Source organism: Cylas formicarius, unplaced genomic scaffold (genome assembly GCF_029955315.1).
Source record: "Cylas formicarius isolate icCylForm1 unplaced genomic scaffold, icCylForm1.1 PGA_scaffold_6__28_contigs__length_40554024, whole genome shotgun sequence".
Classification (NCBI taxonomy): Eukaryota; Metazoa; Arthropoda; class Insecta; order Coleoptera; family Brentidae; genus Cylas; species Cylas formicarius.
The window spans coordinates 40478151-40500568 of NW_026844347.1; the positions used below are offsets into that span (position 1 = coordinate 40478151).

At 35.1% G+C, this 22418-nt stretch overlaps 1 protein-coding gene across 1 annotated transcript in view; it reads right to left on the minus strand.

Moving 5' to 3' along the window:
- Window positions 1–108: 108 nt before the first annotated feature.
- The window catches only part of LOC132703757 (uncharacterized), a 34443-nt gene continuing 12133 nt past the window's right edge, over window positions 109–22418 (minus strand). The window contains exons 2-8 of the mRNA XM_060673202.1: window positions 18078–18301; window positions 14800–14973; window positions 11765–11919; window positions 9578–9716; window positions 6859–7047; window positions 6666–6806; window positions 109–518 (exon numbers count right to left, since the gene is read on the minus strand). Coding sequence (XP_060529185.1) covers window positions 369–518; window positions 6666–6806; window positions 6859–7047; window positions 9578–9716; window positions 11765–11919; window positions 14800–14973; window positions 18078–18301 — 1172 coding nt within the window. The 3' untranslated portion in view covers window positions 109–368. The remainder of the gene's footprint in view (window positions 519–6665; window positions 6807–6858; window positions 7048–9577; window positions 9717–11764; window positions 11920–14799; window positions 14974–18077; window positions 18302–22418) is intronic.

Below are 22418 nucleotides of genomic sequence, written 5' to 3' on the forward strand. Positions count from 1 at the left end.
ACTCCTGTTTTTTTTTTTTAGTCCGGCCTACAGTTTTAACGATATTATCAGGATATTACTTTTGTTTTAAAGTTCGGAGAGAAAGTCACGATAAAAAGCCTGTCAAAATAATTTCCAACGTTTTATTTTCGCTTTTTTCAATTTGTACTTCAATGTTTTATTTTATTTTATTGACACGTAACACAAATGGAAGAGAACAAATCTTAAACCTATATATTTATATAACATGCCCTAGCCTAGGAAATATATCAAACTATCAAAAGAAATCTGCCCGTCTACGGCGCCTCTCCCCTCCGCGTTCCCAACCCTGAGGTCTAATCACCGGCCCGGCGGCCACCATGCTTGTTACGTCACGCGGAACCGCGTCGTCATTTGTCGGTCGCGTTCGGGTTCGTGTAGCTGAACCCTTGGAACTGTCTCTGGTCCATCGACTGCAGGATCGTCGTCTCTATGGGCGTGAGCTTCGCTTTTTCGACCGTGAACGTTTTGTCGAAGTACTGGGTGTCCAACGGGTGTTGCTGGAAAATGGAAAAAACAAAAATACCATCTGGCTGCTGCGAGGGGAATGTCTGCAAAATAAGTGGAAAGAAGAGAGAAAAAAGTGAACGAAGCGAAGTCATGGGAAGGCTAAATTTTCTAAAAAAGGTACAAACGCATATACATTTTAAAAATAATATATTAATATGGTTAAATCAGAAACTTAAATAACGTGGTAAATTAGAAAACCACTCTTTAATATTCCGATAATATTATTGATTTTTTAAAATTGCATAACAAATCAGTGAAAGTAAAAAATACAAAATGGCAGTCGAACACCTTAGTCCCTGGTGAAAATGATATGGCAAAGTGGAATTGGAGACGGACTCGCTTGTCACTGCAAGCCACATAACCAATAGGTGTAGAAATGTGGCGACTGAAACATCACCCACAATGCGAAGACTATGAAATTGGGATTGCGGGAATGTGTGGTGTAGGAAAGCCGACGGGTAAGCAAATTGCAGGAATGAACCTAGTATCCGGAAATCTGCTAATAAATAGAAAAAAATAATAGAACATTTGATTAATGCAGTAAGCTGTGGCCGACTGAGACAGGAGACATTCAATAATTTCACTAAATGATGAAGGAATTTGCTTTTTCGTTAGTTTTGGTTGGTTTTATTTAGCGATATCAACCTTTAGAGAAAGAATCGTATTTGTATCGAGGATCGCTTGTATGTTTAGAATAAGTTGTAGAAATGGACCATAAAGGCTTCATGAATTTAAAAGGCATAGAAATTTGGACGACAGACAGTTCCGGTTTCGGGACCAAGAGCTTTTAAAGTTGTAAAAGAACATGAGCAAAGCATCGTTTATAAAAAATCATTCAGCGATGAAAACTTCTCGATTGATTGATTGATGTAGAACATAATAGAAATAAAGCCAAAGTTAACATCAAAAGTTCTCACAAAAATGACTCTTTCCTATTTTTTTATTGGTGAATTATTTTTTATAGTTGTTTATGAGAATATTCTGTTTTTTTTTTTAATAAATACCTACTATGTTCAGTTTTTGTTTATTACATTGCAAGATTGTAAATTTATTTCATAGTGTTGAGAAAGAGGATCACATTCAGTTCAGGTGTATATGTTTCGATATTTAACAAAATATTGCAGATACCGCAAAGCATGCCGAGTGTACTTACTTTCTTGTCTGTAAAACCAAAAATAATGTTTAATGTATATGTATATATTTTTAAAACGGCAGCGTGTTCCTGATTATGTATTTGAAAAAGTTACTTATTTCAGAGATGTTCATTCTTGCAAAGCCATTTTAACATTTTACTCTTAATAAATTTGAAATACTGTTAAAATTTTATTTGCGTACTTAGTTCTTAGTTTCTCTTTACCTTTTTATATTTAAAATCTCTAAAAACTTGATGAATATCGTTTCTATTATCATATTTAGTTGTTCGTTTAAACCTCTTTAAAATTTAAAAAGAAAATTGCAGATTTTTGTTTTGTTTCTTCTACAATCATTTTTAATTACCATTAATTGAAAATTTAAAATATCTCTCCTGAGAAATTAAGTTCTTTTTTATTGTGCGTTATTGTTCCAAGAATTCGAAATTTGTCCATCTATATCTTCCATCTATGATAGAAGCAATTTCGTTGAAAACGTCCGCTGTCGGAGGGGGGGGGGGGTGCGCGAGTTTTTGATTTAGAGCCGAAAGTTGTGTTTTAGAGCCGCCTATCTGCGTTACGACTGTCAACGGGACTTGATATAATACAGAAATATGGGGACGGGCTTAATCAAAATTTATCGGCCGAGTTTTCGGGTGGAGGCGCGCGCGGTGCGTGGACGTTTTCATTTTTGCAGGATTCCGCGTCATAAATTGGGGGCGATGAAAAAAAGGGCGGGCCCAATTTAATCTTTCAGGCGAGCGTTAAGTTTCTATTTGTCGTTCATTTTTATTCAGATTTAAAGGGATATTTTATGAATACGAGTGACGAAAACAATTGAAATATTCTCTGATTACGATTTTTAACCAATGGTGGAATTATAATATTATCATTAGTATACAGTGCGGCCCAATCTAGATTTACAAATTCGGCGAACTCTAGGAGATTAAAATTAATTATATGAAGATCATTAAATGAAATAATATGTATTCATTTATTTTTTTTCTAATAAAGAATTTTTATAATATTATAACCTGAGGTTCCTCTTAAACTGGCCAAACTGTAGGTAATTATTCTTTTCAAAATACTTGGACTACTATAGTAGCTCTGGTCGTCATATAAAAAAATTAAATAATTTTAAAAAACAAATGTCAATTTTAAAATATCCCTCGCACTTCCGGTTCTCTTAGCACACTAAGCAATTCACGGAATAATACACTTTTAGATGGAAGCTTTCGAATACTTGACTTTCGGGTATCTAAAGAAATCAACTGTCCGATCAGCAAAACCAAACCCTGTGGATTTTTCGTTAACGTGGTAAGTTCTCACTGCTTCCGTTCACATATTGCTATATTTTGCGTACTACTGGAGGACTGGTGGTCTTGATTTTTGAAGCTCAGACTCTCTGTTTGGCTTATAAACTTGGTAAAACGGGCACTCCTAAATATTTGTCCAATATATTGATTAAGCAATCTTTATTTCAAAACTTAAACCTCATAAGACCTTTTACTGGTACTCCATTAAAGAAAATATATATTTCTAATAACTAACATTACTTTTCCCTTATTTAATTTTGTTCAAAAGGACATTGGCGTCGAGCAACTTACCAACTTTCCACTTTGTAATGAAAATACTACATTACCATTAAAAACCATCCCAAAACCTACTTGAGGAGTCAATTTTTTTAAAACATTTTGAAGTTGATTTTTAAAAATCGACCGGGGCACGTTATCCCGCGTCGTTCGGCATTACGATTCTTCGTCCCCTGGGAGCCTTTAGCTTCACTCGTTGCCCCGGAGGCTATTGCTTTTAAATTCTCCGAAGGTGTCGGGTTTGTTATTCCGGTCTGCCGTTTCCATTACCGCGAAAAAAGAAAAAAAAAACAGCGGGAAGCGAATTTCCAGAAAAATAAATCAAACTTCTTCAGCAAATGTTTGCCGCCATATTATTATATATTTTTTCAAGGCCCATTGAACGAGTTGAGTTTGCAAAGTGCCCGTATTAATATCAAAAGCAAGACTCACATGAGGTACCGATTTTAAGAAAAACATTCACATAAAGCCGCGATGCCAACGTCTTAAATTTCGTGATAAAAAAATGATTTTCTAATTCAAAAGGCCATTTGTTAGATATGATGTTCATTATAATTTAAAATGAAAAATTCTATATTGTCTAAGAGATATAAGAGTTTTTATTTTAAACGTCGGCTAGTTTGGACGATTACATTAAATACAAGCAGTTCTTGACAAAAAAGTTCCATTTAATGAAGGACAGTGGCAAAAACTTATTTTAGTCTATATTTTCCGGACAGCCGGTATTGATAACTCTTAATGACAACAAACTAGTAAGATTAGTGGTCAAACATATGATACGATATGCAAAATAAAGCTTGTTTATAATTAAAATATATTTATCCGCTTTTTCATTCATTCATTTTTCTTCAAATTCCCTCGCCATTTTTTGTTTTCTCGAGCTCGTTGTTAACCTTACATTTTTCCAACTTTTTTCCAATTTGACCATTCTAATATCCCCACGACAGATCTTCTTATCTTGAACACACCATATATGTGAGCATTTCAGATTGCACACATTTTTCTTTTCTCTATCTTTTCGACTCAGTTAAATATTAAATATTCTAAAATCAAAGTTTTTTAAATATTTTATATCGCAGTCTATTTCTTAATAATAACCGTGGCGAAGGAATCTCAAACGCAAACAAAGCAAAACAGAAAATTTACATTTAGCTCCGTGCGAGAGACTAGACTACTACAGAGAGAGACGCGGGGCCAATATTTTATTCCACCCGTCGCAACGTACAAAGCGGCAATTTATCGACATTAAAGTTGCCGTTTTTTATTTTTTGCGAAATGCACCGTCCTTCTCTATATGGAGGAAACAGACGTCTCAAATACGAAGAAATAAGTTAATAATGAGTTACTTCCAATGTGCGCTATTATATCCGTCATATTTTATAAAAACTCTTTTCCCCCAGGATTTTTTTGTAAGATTTAAACTGTATTTGTTCCTAGAGGAGATATGTAAAAAGAGTGCGTAAGTGCATAAATTTTCATTTTATAAAGCTTCAAATCAGTTAACGCACAGTTATACTTCGACCAGAAATATAGCAGACCCTTACCCGTATCCATTCCAGAACCGTATTAGGAATTGATCTACCTACACTAACAAGCTGGATATAATTATGTTTTCAATGTTTTTCGACGGGCAATTCTTGAAACATGTACGTGAAAAAATTAGTACAAAGTAAAATTAGTAAAAAAAAAAAGTAAAAATTAGTACAGGTAGTTACCCCTACCCTTTGAAATATCCAGTGACAACAGCCGCGCAGTGTCAAAGGTCCAGAATCAAGTACATAAACACCTGCTTACCGGAAGGATCACAATCATATACCTCTTTAATATATACGAACATTTTGCAATTTAGATTAAACTCTTAATAACGATACATATCACTTGATGTCAAATTTAAAACGGTCCATTTACGTTCCAAATAAAAATTTCAAGTTTCTACAAATAATCGTTACGGTCCGTCTCAAGCAAGACCTTCCTAATGCAGAATAAACATCTCTTGGGATGTTTCAAACGTCAAAGCACTATATTTTTGATCGTGTTATACCTAGAAATTTCTTTAATTTGTTCGTCGAGTGGTTTTAGTTTTAAAACTTTTGAGGGCGCGTAAGTTTTTTATTTTGTTTAGTAAATCAATTAATTAATATTTTTTTATGAAATTGCTCAATCGATAATCATTTATTTAGAATACTGTAAAAATTATAGGTTATTGTATTTGACAAACCTTCTGAAAAATAAAATTAAGGATTTTATATTAATTTATAGTTCGTAGCATTGCATCCTGAATTTGTCCTTGTAATGCAAAAATTTTTATGTATATTATCTTTTTTTAAACGCACCACAAAAAAAAGTCCAATGGGTTTAAATGCAGGCCCTTTGCTGGCCAGGTGGTGTCATTGTCTTTTTAAAAATTCACTGATATCAACACTTGAACGACCACTTCCGCAAGAAGGTCAATATTATTTTTAATAAATTTAAAAATGCTTTCAAATTTTCTTCATGAAATGTACGCCTTCTCTCCAAAGTTTATCTTCAGAGCCTCAGCAAGAGAATTTTTAAATTTGAAGTAACTTTATTTGAGCGCCCTCTATATATTGAAATGATATAAATAAATTATAGAACATTTTACTGCAGACAACTTTTGAATTTAACTTTTGAACACAAACAAAAACGCGAATTTTGATGCTTTTGCGATTTTGATATATAAATTGAAAAATTTGGAAGCCCGAATTTTTTTTCCTAAATGGTCCACAGTAAAATATAACATTGAAATAAAAATTTGGGCGAGTATCAAAAAGTTTCGAGAGATCTAAAAGTCCTTTTGCAAAAGTGGGTGTCATTTTGCACAGATCGGGGAAAATGGAATATTTTAGGCAATAATTTATAACATGGTTGACGTGAGGCAAAATGTGGGAGATACGCGGATTGTAGAAATATTAATATCCTCGCAATCTACTGCCTTGGTTTTAATAGCAAAACGTCAGTTCCAGTTACAGGGATAAAAGGAAAAGTACGCGGTAATGGTATAATATGAAATTATATCCTTATCAGGGATTAAGTCGGAAACAGATTATACAAAATTACATATGTTTGCACTATATTCCCCCTTTAATACACATTCTTTTATTATATATTACTCTTTTTAAATTTAGATAATGCCGCGTACCTTTTTGATATCTTATAAGTTTCGAATCTAAATGTTTACTGGCCTTAAAATGCACTTTCAGAATGGGTATGATGTATGAGGTCTTCTATTTAAAGTTTATACCCGACTGCAACACCATGAAAACCATATCCACCAGTCTAAATCAGATCTAAATGGTGGCCGATTTGGGGGTCCAAATGGTGTCAGGTGTGCGGGTCTCTCTGGTGTCGGGTTGGGGGTGTCGACGTAAGAGAAGAATAATAAATGATCGCTCACCAAGTTGGGTTTGAACGGCGGCTCCAACTTTCTAGCCTCGAGGGCCGCCCAGTCGATGGACTTGAAGAACGGATGATCTTGGATGTCGCCGTACGGCGAGAACCTGTTGCCGAGTCGCTTGTTCGCGTCCTTTTCTAAAAACTGAAATCCGAACGAGGGATATAAAAGGAAAACGACCGGTAGACGGACGCACCTGCAGCAGGACCGAACTCGCCTCGGCGGACAGAAATTTCGGAATGACCGGTTTCTCGTTGCAAATCGACCAGAACAGTTCGTCTTCGTCGCAGCCGCTGAACGGCGACTGACCGAGTAGCATTTCGTAGAGGAGCACGCCGAAGGACCACCAATCCACGCACTGGTTGTAGTGTTGTCCTTTGATGATCTGAAAAAATTCGTGCCACAACACCGGTTGGAATAAGCTCCACGAGCTCGCTATGAAAATCTACTGGGACAGGGTGCTTCTACCCAGAATCACATTATAAAGTTTGAAAAATCGACCTCAACCCAAGCGGAGCCACCAAACCCTTCGAGGTTCAAACTTCGTCCTTGCTCCACGTATTATCCCAAAAAAGGCGAAATCGTTTCAAATCCATCGGCAGCTAATGAAACTGCTCTTCCTCTCCCGCTTCAACGATGGGTAGAATCATTCTTGGCAAAGGAAGAAAAAGATTATTCTTTACGGTCGTATTTCTTAAGGTATCACATCTAACAAGTTGTGAACATACTGAACGGACCTCTAAAACGAACTCGGATAAGCATGACAATAGCAGTTAGTATTAAAGTTTCATTTCATTCTCTGCGTCTCCAACGACCGATAGATGCAAGAACAAAGGATAATTGTGACTCATTGACGTACATGAGACGGCGCAAACACTTGGATTCAAATTATCATGTATTATATTGTTATTATCATGCAAAATCGAGCGAGCTGAATGAAATTGTCGCTAATAATGACAAGGTACCGGTAAATCGTATAGGAATAGTCTGTTTGAACGGTGTAACAAATGTGCATTTGCTGGTTATGGAATTGGCAACAAATTTTTCATGTGTAACTCAGTGGAAAAACAAATGCACAATCAATTTTTGCTGACCTGAAGAGAAAGACTAACGCTGTAGTGATTATATAGATAAAACATTGACGCAGATTGAACAGCAAAGGTTCAGTGGATCAAAATTTTAAGGGTTAAGGATTTTGATCCAAAATTGATGGATATGAGAGAGAGAGAGAGAGAGAGAGATGTTCCAAAAATAATATATATATAATTTAGTGATGTTTTGCGCGTCCCGATATTAAAATTGTGGCACACCCTTAATGAGTCCGATAGAACGGCGGTCGTACTATCCTACCTTTATGCTTGCGCCGTTTTTTGTGTGACGCGACGTCGTGCAGGTCCGTACAGAGCCTTAGATTTTTCATTTCGGTCCGAATAAAGACAAACGAGTGCGCGAAGTCGGGAAATCGCAACGCGGCGCGTCCCGACGCCGTAAATACCGGTTTAATCTTTATTGTTTCGCCGCGCACGAATGGCCGGTTTTCCCACGCGGACGTCCGATCTTTTATTTTTGCCTCAATTTCCGGACGTTTTCCTTTACGATTTGCCGATATATATCTTATAATGGGGTTTTCCGTCTCCGGCGCGGATTATTTTCCAATCGCTTCGTGGATCGGCGAGTTTTAATACACCGGTAACGGCGTAATTGATGAATTTTTATCGAAGAAAGGCTTGAAAGAGGTCCATGTCGTTATTTCAGTTCCGGCTAACCGGTTTATCGGAAACCTCGGCTTTCCTGACACTTTTTATAACGAAACCGCCGGGACACTTCATGTGGACGTTAAAAAAAACACGAAACGAGCTCCTTTCGAGAAAAAAAATAGAATTAGTATAACCACACTCTTAAAATATTAATTTGTGGAATGAAAAAAACGGAAACGTTTTAAGTAGTGAAAATTTGTAAGATTTTTTCATTTTGAATTTTAATTTTCTCTATTATATTTATTTTCTTTACAGTTAATTTATTAATGAAAGATAAAGTTTTATCATTTTTATTTTTACATTTTAATTCTGTCCCTCTAATTTGTATATTAGTGTATATTTAAAGGATACATCGTATTTATTTCTAGAATAGTAACTTTATATAGCGAAGGACATATAAAGGGAAATCTAAATTTATCTCGATTTATTATATTGATTTCATTATTTGTTATTTCCATATTATTATTGATTATTACTAATAACTTAGTGTCAATTTTAGTACCGTGAGACATCTTTTGTTTCTAACGTTTTTTAAAAATCTAGATTTCTGCCTTAGTGAACGATTACCGAAAACTGACTTCGTTATTGATTGGAGCTTAAGAATTGAGGTTTGTGTTGAGGAGGAGAGATTGATCTGTAAGTTAGTATTCGGCACGGAATACGTGGAGAGCTAATTTATATCGGCTAACCAGCGATAGATTTGACGGTCGATCGTTCTGGACCGAAAGTTCATCTGGACCAAGATATGTTAAAGACCCCATGCCCGCCTTCGTCGAGTTCCCAAATGTTTTCAATAGATTTTCTTTGAAGGTTGCGAAACTTCATTACAAATTGTATAATTTAAAACCAGTAGTCTGTTGTCTACTAAATGTTCTTGGATTGAGAAGTTTTAATAGCGAATGGATGGTCAATGTCGATGTGGTATAAACAAACATATTACCCACTACCTTATTATTCTTTCGCAATTCGTCTTGAAATTAGTTCGTTTCTCACGTTTCGTTTTAATTTAGAAACAATAAATCTATCATTAAGGTCCTCCGAAACCTCCGAAACATTTCTTTGATCGAATTATTAGTCGGGTTGGTAAACAGTCGGGAAAATTCGTTTCGATAGGAGAATATTTTCGCAAAACACACAACGTAACGTCAGTAGACTCACCTCCGGCGCCATGTAATCCGGAGTGCCGCAAAATGTGTCCGCCATCCTGTCGAGGAAGATCTGCAGCTTGCACATACCGAAGTCGGCGATGCGCACGTGTCCGTCGAAATCCAGCAGGATGTTGTCCAGCTTCAGGTCCCTGCGGAAACCCACGTCCGGGGGGTATTATCGAAATCGCACGACGTAAAGAACGTTCATTTTTATATTTATCGAAATCGCAGCATCCGGTTCACCCTGTATAAAGTGTGTTCGCGTCGCACCGAACTTCAAACCGCAATATTTGGGAAACAAAAATGTGTACCAGTAATAACGATTACCAATGATATTTACCTCCCTACAAAACTATAGCTTTCGATACAATTTACGATGCTGTTTACATTAAATTACTCATCTGTTGCCGTTTACGGTCAGTAATTCACCCGCAAAAATGGCAAATCTTTTAGATCAGTTTTATGCTCAATGTATGTATTCTGCGACAATCAATATTATATTCAAAATATATATTAAAAATTTCAAGAATTTTTTTCCCTTTCTTCGGAGGAATTTGCAAAAAAATGTATGTTTCCCTCTCTGGTCTCATTTTTTAAGAACTTTTCATTTTTTTTTAAATGTCCGGGAACTAAATAAATAACCATCTATCCAACATAATACGGGCGGCAATTTGACTTTATCGGCGACGGCACGGAAGATCCTCCCGACTCCGCCCCCCGCGTAATCCCGACCCGTCGTAAAAGCCATCGTAAAGAAGCTCGTAAGTGTCAATTTTTAAGGCTCTCCGGTCCGATTGAATGACACGATCGGAATTTGACGGGCCCGACCCATTTTCCGGCATAATTCGAAGCAATATCAGCGGCAATCGTCGGGACGCCCAGGAATATTCCGCATTTATATCGGGAATTTATTATATATCGGCGGGAGGCGGGAGGTAGCCGATATGAATTTCGTGCGACGAGCAAATAAAATATCTCTAAAAAGGCAGTTTTTAAACGATTGCGATATCAAAATTCTAAATTTAAAAATGTTCAGATTTTCATTTCATTTGTTTATTGGTTTATGACAGCCGTTTCCGCAGATCCTGCAAATCTAGTTACCCGTAAAGCAATAGATCAAATTAATAAATCTCTTCCATCTGTTCCCCATCCGAGTTCGATGCCCTTTCAAACAAGACAAAACTGAAAATCCTAATTAATTTTCTACCCAAAGTGGCATTCAAAAATTTGAAAAACTAACTTATGAAATCATCTTCTCAACTATCAAACACTGTGGTAAATGTATCATCACAGTTATTGCAAAAGGTTCCTGACCCACGTATTATCCCAAAAGAGGAAAACATTACAAATGTCGAGTCTATCTTAAAAAATCCAAACTTCCTAGCAGATAAAGGAAATTGCAGGATGTTCTTACAGACGAATCCTATCGTCAACTTAAAAAAGATCCTACGCCATCTATAGAACGCAACCTCAAATCTGTTAATAAGGCTTCTTCTCTATAAAAAATTCCTCATCTCTACGGACTTCTTACGAAACACAAATTACTGTTTTCCTTACATACATCACTGACCACAAAAATTCTTAAGAAATAAAACGTCAAAATCAAATTTACCACTTGTCCAAAAATTTCTCAACATCCTCGATCCATCAGAGACAAAATACCGTTTGAGATAACATTTCCTGCATATGCGGCAAAAAATACATTGGCGAGACACGACGTAAAAAAATATCAACTGAGCTCAAAGAACATGGAAGAGCTGTAACACTACAACAAATAACCTCATCAGCAGTTACCGAACGCAATCACGAAACCGGACATCAAATTTTAATCACTTTTTCTCACAACGAAAAATCCGAGAATCTAGACAAATCTATAGTAGGAGAGAGGTTTGGAACGTTGATGAGATAATGAACAAATCGCTGGAAGAACTCAAGTCTATACCAGAAGTGTTTCGAGGATTGGAAGAAGAAGCTGAGAAGGGTTACTTTGAAGCGAACAATTTTATTTTTGATAAATAAATAAATAATATTTGATAAAACTTGAAAGTCACCCTACTTTTTGAACACACCTCGTATATCGTTGATTCCCGCAGAATATAACAGCCATTGAGTATAAACACTCTGTGCATGCCTAAGAGTTAAACTTCAAAACGAACAACCGAAATTTTAATCGACATCAAATTGAAACCAAACTCACCTGTAGACGATGCCCTTGTTGTGCAGAAACCTCAACCCCGAAACGATTTCGGCGCCGTAGAATCGGGCCCTCACCTCGGAAAACCTTCTCTCCACCTGAATGTGGAACATGAGATCTCCGCCGTTCAGGTATTCCATTACGAAGAACAGGTGGGACTGCAAACGAAAGTACATATGGCTAATGGCAAACGAAAAGCTGAAAGCGCCTCGGTTTTTAGCTTCTGACATTCTGCGACGAAAGCAACCAAATTACACACACACACGTAAACCCAAACACACTATTTCGTATTCATTTATTTTGGGAACGTGTCAATTAATTTTTAGTTATGGAAAATCTAGAATTAGGCCGGAGTAGACATGTAAACAGCTCGTTTACTATGGTTGGATTTATATGACAAAACAAAACACATAACTGACGAGCAGAGAGAATCCAAAACGCATTATTTTGTCTGTTAGATACTTTACTGCCAAATAAAAGTCCTGTTTGAATGAATCGATTCATAGAATAACTCAATATAAACCCACACTGTAGGGTATTCCCAGTCAAAGCAAAAGGTTTTTATGTGAAATTAATGAAATAATATTGCAAACAAAATTCCTTAGTTCAATTTTCAGCACGTTTTTTTTTTTAATAATTTTAGTCCAGAACTCGCGAGATTGGGGGCTACCTCTCTTTCTTTGCAGTGACTCTAATGAATCAATTTGAGGCAGATTGTAAAAGTTTTTATGGGCAATTTCACTAATTTCGGAAGAAAATTAGTTTCGTCAAATTTTCATTTAGTTATAAATTGTTTTCAATATTGCGCAGAATAGTTTTTAAATTTACGAATTACATGTTGTGTGCAAGTTGCTATTAACTGAAAGTATTAATAATATTTTGCCACTCTAAATTTTATATCATTCAGATTTTATGTGTGTATCTATGAATAAAAAGCTTTTTTTATTTTCTTTTGTTTCATTTATAATTATTCAAATAGGTCTGTGGTATAGCCAAATAATTATAGGATTTCTGAAGTATAATTATAAAGAAATGGTAATGACTTTCCCTAAAACAACATTAATGTTCGTAGTTTTTCAAATAATGTATTGTACATTGTATTTTTCGCTTTATTTTTTCCGCTCTGTACACAAAATTGCGTGCGTTCAAAGCCTAAAAAAAAAGTAGTAGCAAAGTTCGGAAGAGACGAAAACCGCGCGGTTCGAAAGTCTCGGCAGCTAATGCGTCTTATTCATATATTCCGAATAGCTTTTCGACACCGGGAAACTTTCGAATCGAAGCTACCGCGTCCCTTGATGCGGTTTTTCTGTTCCAAACGAAAGTTCGCGCCCAGCTTAACCGACAAAAGTGAAAATCCACAGTAATACATTTTTTAAAAAAATCTTTAAAATCCTTATTTATAAAAAAGTAACAATATTTAAACTTGTTACAAAACTTCATTTGTTACATTAAAAATGTATGATATTTGAAGAAATTTTAAATATACAGTTAAACTGGCAATATAATAATATACGAAAGGTTTTGGTTAAACTTATGGTTTAACTTTTCTCCTGACATCTGATTGCTATGAAACCCCCGAGAGTTTTGATAAAATGTTTTACCTAATCAGCACATTCAATTTATTGACTTTCGTTTTGAAGCGTTGAAATATTATTAGTAAATTAGTAAGTTGGACTCTGTAATTGCCTCTAAATCAACATAACTTTTGAAATAAATAGAAGAAGTTATGGAAAAGTTGCACCGGGGAGGGATCGATAGAATGAAAAATCTCCAGATATTAACTATTGCCATAACGTTAGTTTGCCATGACAAAATGACATTTTCAAATTTTTACCTGACAATGGAGTAAATAGGTAAAATTTATCGTGGTACCAGTAATTTTTTTAAAAAAAGTATGGATTTTCTATAAAACTGAATTAATTGATATCGATATACTGGGTGGGGCCGGAAAAAATACTTTGTTAGCAGTAAGACTTTACAGGGCGAAATAGCCTAATAGACGTATAACAACACGATAATCTCTTCATTATTTAATAGAACGGTTTGATACTTGTAGTAGTATTGAATATGAAAAACCGAAAGAGAATTGAAAATTTACTTCAAGTTCAAAATGATCCCCAGGCCGGTCAAGTAGCTAGCTAATTTGGTACACCAAGAACTTCTAGACCGTCATAGAGGCCGATCCAAATTCCAATCCAATTCCAAAATCCAATAATGATACAATTAATCGTCAGAACGTTTATTATTAACAAACATTTAATAAATTCTGGGTACGGTAAGTGCGAAAAGAAAACCATTGGCTAGTTAATGTGCGGTGTGGGATAAAACAAAACAACTTCACGGGTCTAGATAATTAAACGTTGAGATCCTACAAATGTTTCAGCCTTCCTTCGCACTACCGCCTAGAAGTGCGAGAATTTTGTAATAATCACTACCCACAGAGGCGGATTCATTGGATGGCCTTCTCGATCATGTGATTTAACACCATTTTGTCGGTATATGTTAAAGATCGTGTTTATACGAATATCCATACAATCAGAAGATATAGTGAATGTGATTCGGGACCCGTACAGAAAAAGAATAATTAATTTTATTTACTTTTTCTGTAAATTTAAAATTTGGCAGTTATTTTCACCACGTGTGGAGAATTTTCAATTTAAGCGCTAAAATGAAATACGTATGTATTTTTTAAGAAAAAATGAAATATTGGAAAAACTATTAGGTTTAATTACGTGTTATTATTAATAATACAGTTGAATAATTTCAAATCGAATAAAAATCTACCATTTCGAACCAACGTTTCAACTAAACATTGACAACTAAAAGATCGATCTGCCATTTACGAAAAAACACCGATCGAAAACGACACCCCTTCGTCGGTGAAGCGGCCGAATTTCCTCCCACTTTTATTTCAGTCCTTTGACAAACGAGAGCGCATTTTTGCGTCGTTCCGATCGATCAATCACCGACATCGGGATTTAAAACGAGCGACGAAACGCGCGTTCCGCGTCACGCGAAGCCTCAATTAACTCGCTCACCTCCGTTTGAAAGGTGCACAGCAAGTGGCACAGGTAGGGGTGTTTGGTGCCCAACGCGAGCACTTTCCTCTCGATCAACGTGCACTCCACGTCGTCGTCCTCCAACACGACGTCCTTTTTAAGACACTTGACGGCGTAGTAGTACTCGGTGCCCTTCAGTTCGGCAAGCAGGACCTGTGGGATGTAAAAAAAAGGGATAGGTAGAGCGAGGGTAGTTTTTTTTTAGATTTTTTTGACTCGTTCAGAATAGTACTTAACACTTAACGTTCAATATCTATATTTTAAGCCGTCATCGAGATATTCACCCGGCAATGCAACAACGTACTTCCTCGAAAAATAAAATAATTGAAAACAATCGAAACCGTACAAGGAAGTTTCCAGAAAAAAATAACTTCCAACAACAATTAAATTAAATTTTACCTGCCGCTAAAACGCAATGTTGTGACGTCTGACCGTAAAATAATCAATACTTCTCGATAGAATAAAGAAAATGGATGACATATTTAAGACCACATCTTACATATTCGAGCTGAACAAAAGCCAGGGAGAAAGTATAAATAGTAATGTACCGCCACAGTTTATAGGTGCAGAGATTTTTTTTCAACATTCAATTCAATTTAAAAAGTTGGATAATTGAAATTTAACTGTGAAGTTTATAGAAGAATTTAATTTCTAACTTTTAACTTTGTGGTTAAATTAAATTTAGCTTCAAGTTACCAGCTGAAATATCACTGTTATTTTATCGTTATTTTATGCGAATACATTTTATACAATACGTTGATAATAAAATGCTTCACTTTTCTGCAGTTATCTCTATGTGTTTTTCATAAGTAAAATTCAAAATTTTAGGTTAAATTAAATGTAAGCCTAAAAGCCTAAAAATAAAATAAAATCTCGAGTTAAAAGTTCAATTAAATTAAATGCTGCCCGCGGATAAAGATACAAATTTGGTAAGAAACCACATGCTGAAAACGTAACGTTACACAGATAATTTTATTTCCGATGAAAAATACTACAATTCTTAGAGATTTATTACCAGATATTTTTATGTCAAATAGGAGTATGCTACAAGATATGCCATTTTACTTTTCAGTAATAGATATAATAAAGAGATCCCCGTTTCATATTTCCAGCACGGATCGACACGACTTCATAGATTTGATGGATGGGACTTGCTTTTAACATCTGTTTAACGACACCAACTTCTAAGAAATCACTTTAATTAAAAGAACAAGTAATTTAGTTATTAAATTAAATAAAATTTAATTTTATAACTAATTATGTCCAATAAAATTTTCCTTATTTTGAATTTTCATCATTAATGGTATCAGAAAACGCAGCAGATGTTTTTTTTTGTTTCTTGAAGTTGGTAGAAAAAGTTTTGCTGACTCTCAATCTAGTGAATGCGCCCATTAAGCAGTGCGAGCCGACTGTCCGTCCGTAACCATGGTGACCGCGCCTTTGCTCGCCCGTGCCGGAGAATTCGCCCGTCTACGTCGCGCAGAAAAAGCCCGCCGCGAATTACAACCGCGCAAGAGTGAGTGCTCGATTCTCTTTCCGTTTATATCCATTTTTGTTAATTGTATTCTGCGAACGGTGATTTCCTTTCATTAAAGTTCTTAATCAGAACTTCGGGTTTAATTTCACTGCCGTTTAAACTCCGCCAATAGAAGTCTTCTGTCTTTTTCCATTCTTAATAATAATAGTAGGGTTTTTACTTACATAAAATACCAGAAAACGACCCTGACATCGGAAATAAAATTTGCAGATATATAAAAAAATACGACGGTATTTCTGCAAAAATCGCGAGCGTAAGGAATAAAAAACGAAAAAATGAAATTACATTTATCACCATGTATCTCCGTAAGTATTGACTTTAGGGCGTAGGTTTATTTGACAAATCGTCATATTTTGATACACAGAACATTTTGTGGCCCTCTCCCCCTTAAAATACAATAGAATAAAAAGGAATATTAAGACATTAACGATGAAAAGGTTCGACGGGAAAAATGGAAACTTCTAAATATTTTTCTTACTTTCTGTCATATTCATTTCTTTCGCCCTCGAAAATTAAAATACAGGCGAGAAAAAAAAAAGTAGGTTTCGGGGCTAAGCGGTGAGTTCGACGAGATGTTTTTCCCGTTAAAAAATTAGGGCCGTCCGGATTTTCTGCGGGAGCGCGGTTTATTTTCACCTGACGGTCGAACTAAATCGCCACGTTTTCCGCGAACTCGACAGGTCGATGTTTCGTAATGTCCGTTCGTTTGCTAGGAAAAGGCGACAGCAAAAATTAATATACGCAATTTTAAAATCAGTTTTTGTAATTATAATTTTTGGTCTGCTACTACGTAATACTGTTCAAAACAAAAAAGAAAATGTTTACAACCACAATGTTGAACACAATTATTCTCGAGTAGCCACATTTATTCAAAATGAAAAAAAATCACTTTTAGTTAACTTTACAAAATTTTCTAGTTCCACTTGCGACATTCCGAGGAAAAAGTCACAATTTCTGAGAAGTAAGTAATTTGTGAAAAACAAGTCAGAATTTCTGACATACGTGTTTTATGAGGGACATTACGAATCAAAACATTAGATATACAGGGTAATTCATTAGTTCACATTTTAATAAAGAGTAGGCAATCTCTAAACTGGGCGAGAAGTATTGGAGTATTGAAATGAAGCAAATTAAAAAATTCTAAAAAAAAACCAATAAATAAAAATAAACAAAATTATAGCAAACTTTTTTCACCTTGCAAAATTTCAAAAGTATTACTTTCCCAAGGCAAAATCTGTAAATATTTTCAAAAAAAAACATCTGACAAACAGAAGCAGGAACAAAAATTATTATGAAGTGAACTGAAACATTTCCTCGAAACAGATCGTTACATTTAAAATTAAAGCAAATCTTGAACAAGCCTAAAACTTCGTGTTAAATTTTAGGCTAAAGTATACTTTTCCAGACATTTTGGCATGAGTCTCTAAGAAAGAAGTCAGAATTTGTGAAAAACAAGTCGGAATTTCTGCACAAGTGTGAATTCTACTGTCCAAAAATACACAGGGGGTCTCGTTTGAAAAAATGAACTTTTCTGACTTTGAAAATATTCAAAAGTATTACAGCGACGAAAACGGAAACAGAAATAACTAGGACCCTCAAAAAATTAAAGTAATCTACTAGTCGTTCCATTTAAATTAAAGCAAATCTTATTATCGTGTTTTCTAACCCCAAACATTTCGACCACGTATACTATAAAGATTTTCCGTAAAATTGGACTCACTTTTCCGAAGCTGCCCTTGCCGAGCACCTTGAGGAAGTTGAAGTCGTCGACGCAGTACTTCCTGAAGCGGGGTATCGTGGTCGCGGGCGGAGTTATGCGGCCGCTCCTCTGGAAGCTCTGGTAGGTACTGGACTGGGAAACCTCTTCGGGGAGATCGTTTAGGTCCAACGCGAACACCGGGTTCGAGGCCGGATTCACGGACGCGTCCCGGTGGTCCACCGAACCTGCGCGTCATAACGTCACGATTATAGTCTGTTCCCCAACGAGAAGGAGTAACAAAACTACGCGGAAGCTGTTTTAAAGGGTTGGTGGCAACTGGATTGGGAACTTTGGGTATTGGGGGACATTTGAATTGAAATTTCATTTAATTATTTTACTAGGTTGGCAAATAAATAATAATCTTTTAAAAAAAAAAACATCATTTTCATATTCTATTTTTAATTTGTTAAGTCGGGGCAAATTTCATTCCAATGGAAACATTACATTTTATTTTGATTAAGTATGTAGCGTTTTTTTTTTTTAATTTTACGACGTTTTTTCTGAGTGTAGTAGTAGTAGTAGTGTGTATTTTTTTTTAACATGTAGGTAGATATATTTATCTCTAACAGTTTACTTTTTGCAATTTTAATAACTTTTTTTCTTTATCTTTGCCATTTATTATCAAAAGAATATAAAAAAACTTTTTTAAAGCGTTAAACAAGAGACCAACAATCCAATAGCTTTACAATAACTTAAAATATGAATAAAATCAGTAGACGTTTGGTAAGCATCTCTACCTCTTTTTAAAAATGTTCCTACTAGTTGGCTAGTTAAATTTCCGCACCATTAAATCGAAGCGTTTTTAAAATTTCTTCGGCATCGCATTGCGATGATTCTAGGAAAAATCAAAAGTCGCGGCTAAATAAAAAAATATATAGCGTTAGAAAGACGTCACGTCGAAATCAACAACAACAACAACAACAACGCCGATGGTGGGGCGCGAACGTTCAAAACGTTCGGATGCCGGGGCGGCCAAAAATAATCCCTGAACTAGAATCGCGCAAAACAAAAAGCTAAGTCACACGCTTCATAACACTGCGTGACGTCGTGATACTATAAATACAAACTTGGAACTGGCCAGACGTGAAACGAACCAGAAAAGACGGGGAAAAAATGGCACTCGAAACGCGTCACGAGTCATTTTCAAAGGGTCGAATTAGGCGAAACACATTAACCATAGAACTAATAAACATTGTTTTGCTCTTTAAAATGACATTTCAATATGCCATGTAATTAGCGTTGCCAACTTTCGGTTATTGAAATTGAGGACGCAAAATTTTAAATGTCAAATGTTATCTTAAGTTTATTTCAATAGTTAGTAAATGTTTAAACATTTAACATGTAAACAAAAAGGGTGCAATTAACTAATTTAGAACAATTCCAGCCCAAACATTTACCCAAAAACAACTGCATGAGGGTTTTATCGGCCCAGAAGAGGTTTGTTATTTTTTTAAGCGACAACCATACATTGCAATGGAAAAACTCAAGAAATTAAATTTATTTTGGAAATGATTGAAAATTGTAAAAAATAATGTTTATTTTAAGAGAAATCGGTGGCGTACCGTCAATGTCTGTCAAACTAGGCAGGTGAAATTCTGTACGCCCGCCACTGGTGTATTTAAAAAAAATTGTGGTACACGAAATAATGCATCTTGATACACAATACCTACATAATTTCATTAAAATATCTAAAGGCGTATTACAGATGTTAAAAAAATATATTTTTTATTTTTTAAAACTTTACCGCCCTGTGGACCCGAAAAAATTTGTACGAATTATCGACACTGCTTGCTTCAATCGTGAAGCGGAGACTAAAAAATATATTTATTGGTAATTTCGATAATTTTTATATGTCAATATTATGTCATTTCATATTTAAGTTTTCCGTAGAGAGAACTTTCCATCTTTTTCAATGGAAATACGTGACCCCTGGAGTCCGTCGCCCAAACTTTCCCGTGACTTATATATATGTATATATTTATTACTCCCCAAATTATTTGCGTTTTCAAAGGAGTCGCGGATATTAAAAGTCGTTTTCCGAATGCGTATCGCCCCGTTTTCTATGCCGCGAGGTGAAATATTAAACTCGGAAATTACGCTTTGAACTTGCTTTTCCGATTCCTTTCGGGGCGCGGGCCGTCGTAGCGGCCAAAAAATCAGTCACCTATAAAGTAATTACGATTTTCGCGTAATGAAATTCTTGTTTTCGCGAAGAATTTCATTTCGCCGCCGTTCCGCTCGCGAGAATTTTCGGGGTCCCATCGGACGATAACTCCATCCATTATATACCGCGACATTTAAAACATTTGAATATCACTTCCGGTTTTGCCCTGTATGTATTTTTTTTATTTTTCATTCAACGGGTAGATTAAATAAATAAAAAAAAAATCAATATGTCAATAGAGTGAAAACGTAGTTTAATCAAAAAGTTGACACAAATCCATTTAATAAAAATAGAATAACATTATTACCGAAGACGGACACCCCCAAAAGTCCCTGTGTTTAATTTAGAACAATTTTATAATAATATTTTTTATTAAAACGTTCCAATGTAGAAAGGGGACTCAAACAGGAAGTTCAAAAGGAAACCTTCTACACACTACACAAGAAGGCACCACGTTGACGGTACTTTTATTATTTGGCCTGTCATCACCATTCAAACTTTTCTCTCTAAAAATTTCCACATTAAAGGTATTACACCCTTCCCACAACAAACTAAAGAATTCAAAAAACATCACTTAATATACCTGATTTTAAAAATTGTATGTCTATGTTAATTGTGGCTATTAACAGACATTGGAAATTAAAAAAATATATAATACACAGGAAAAAATTGCAGGAAAATATGTTCGAGTAAATTCGATTTCTGCAAAATCTTCTAATATTAACCATAATTATTAACTATTTTATTATTCGTGATATCAGATGATTTTAAAAACCCTCATAAAACATCAAAGCTGACGTTTTTACGTGTTGACACTTATTTTCCCGGTAAAAATTCTGTTTAATCACTAACGCGGTCACTAACTTAATTATAGGAGATTGACTAATTCCGTTGCGCGTCTTCCGTATTTTTCAATGTCCTTCGGCGGCTTACAGTTTTAATTACAACTAAAAAAACAGATTATTTCAATACACCCTTTAATATTGAAATAGTAATTAATCTAATCTAATGAGGTAAAATCTAATTCTTAATTGGATAATAAAGGACACCACTAAGCATATCAAAACATAAAGATGTCAACTAAGGCAACAAGGCGATAAAGATAGATATTTTATTTTGATTGTAAATATTATTTGGCATCCTAAATTCTAAATTAAAGTTACATTTGTAACATTCTGGATAATTAGACATTAATAACAACTTGCAAAGCTATTTTAAAATCTTCTGGATTCTTCCTGAGTAATTTTTTTATAAATCAAACTTGTTTACGTTTGGCTTCTTCAAAGCTTAACCGAAAAAGGCTCGGATCCTACTCTGTACCTGTTTATATACTGCTTGTTGTCCCTCCTTACAAAAAATTACTAGTTTAAATTACCACTGTTACTGCTAGAATTAATGCTCGATGAAGAGAGTATAGAACAAAAAACGAATTTAAAAAATAATGATATCTCTATGGTCCTGTGGAGTACCTCAAGGAAGCATACTGGGACCACTTTTATTCATAACATTATGCATACTTTACATATCTTATCGAAAAAATCAACCTGCGCTGTAATTGATAAAATGATAACTTTTTGCAATGGAAATGAACTGGTCTCGAAAACCGAAATGATGCTTTTTAGGTTATCAAAAGAGAATGCTGACAATTATTCTATTTAAGCCATACACATACTCTTGCAAAACACCTGTCCCGATAGTTCTAATAGTTAAACTCTAAAATAAACTTCCTATGGAGGATAAAAACATACGGTGCCTGTAAACGTGTACTTAAAAATGCTTTTTACGCTGCAGATGAATATCTAAATTGTAATCTAAGCCATACTTTAATTAGATATTTAATTTTGACATTTTTCTTGTATGTTTTTTATTATATACATATATATTTATGTAGATATCTACTAAGATTTTTTATATGATATCCAATGCTTTGTTAAAAATCCATGGAAATAAAAAATTACCTATTGTCTACGTGTCCAAAAGTCTCTTCGATCCGTCAAAGAAAAAAATTCATTTTAGATGCAAGGAATTTACAGCATTCCGTGCATATGCGGCAAGAAATACATTGGAGAGACCTATCGATAAATATCAACCATGCCCAAAGATTACGACAAATAAACTCATCAACAGCTGTCGAACAC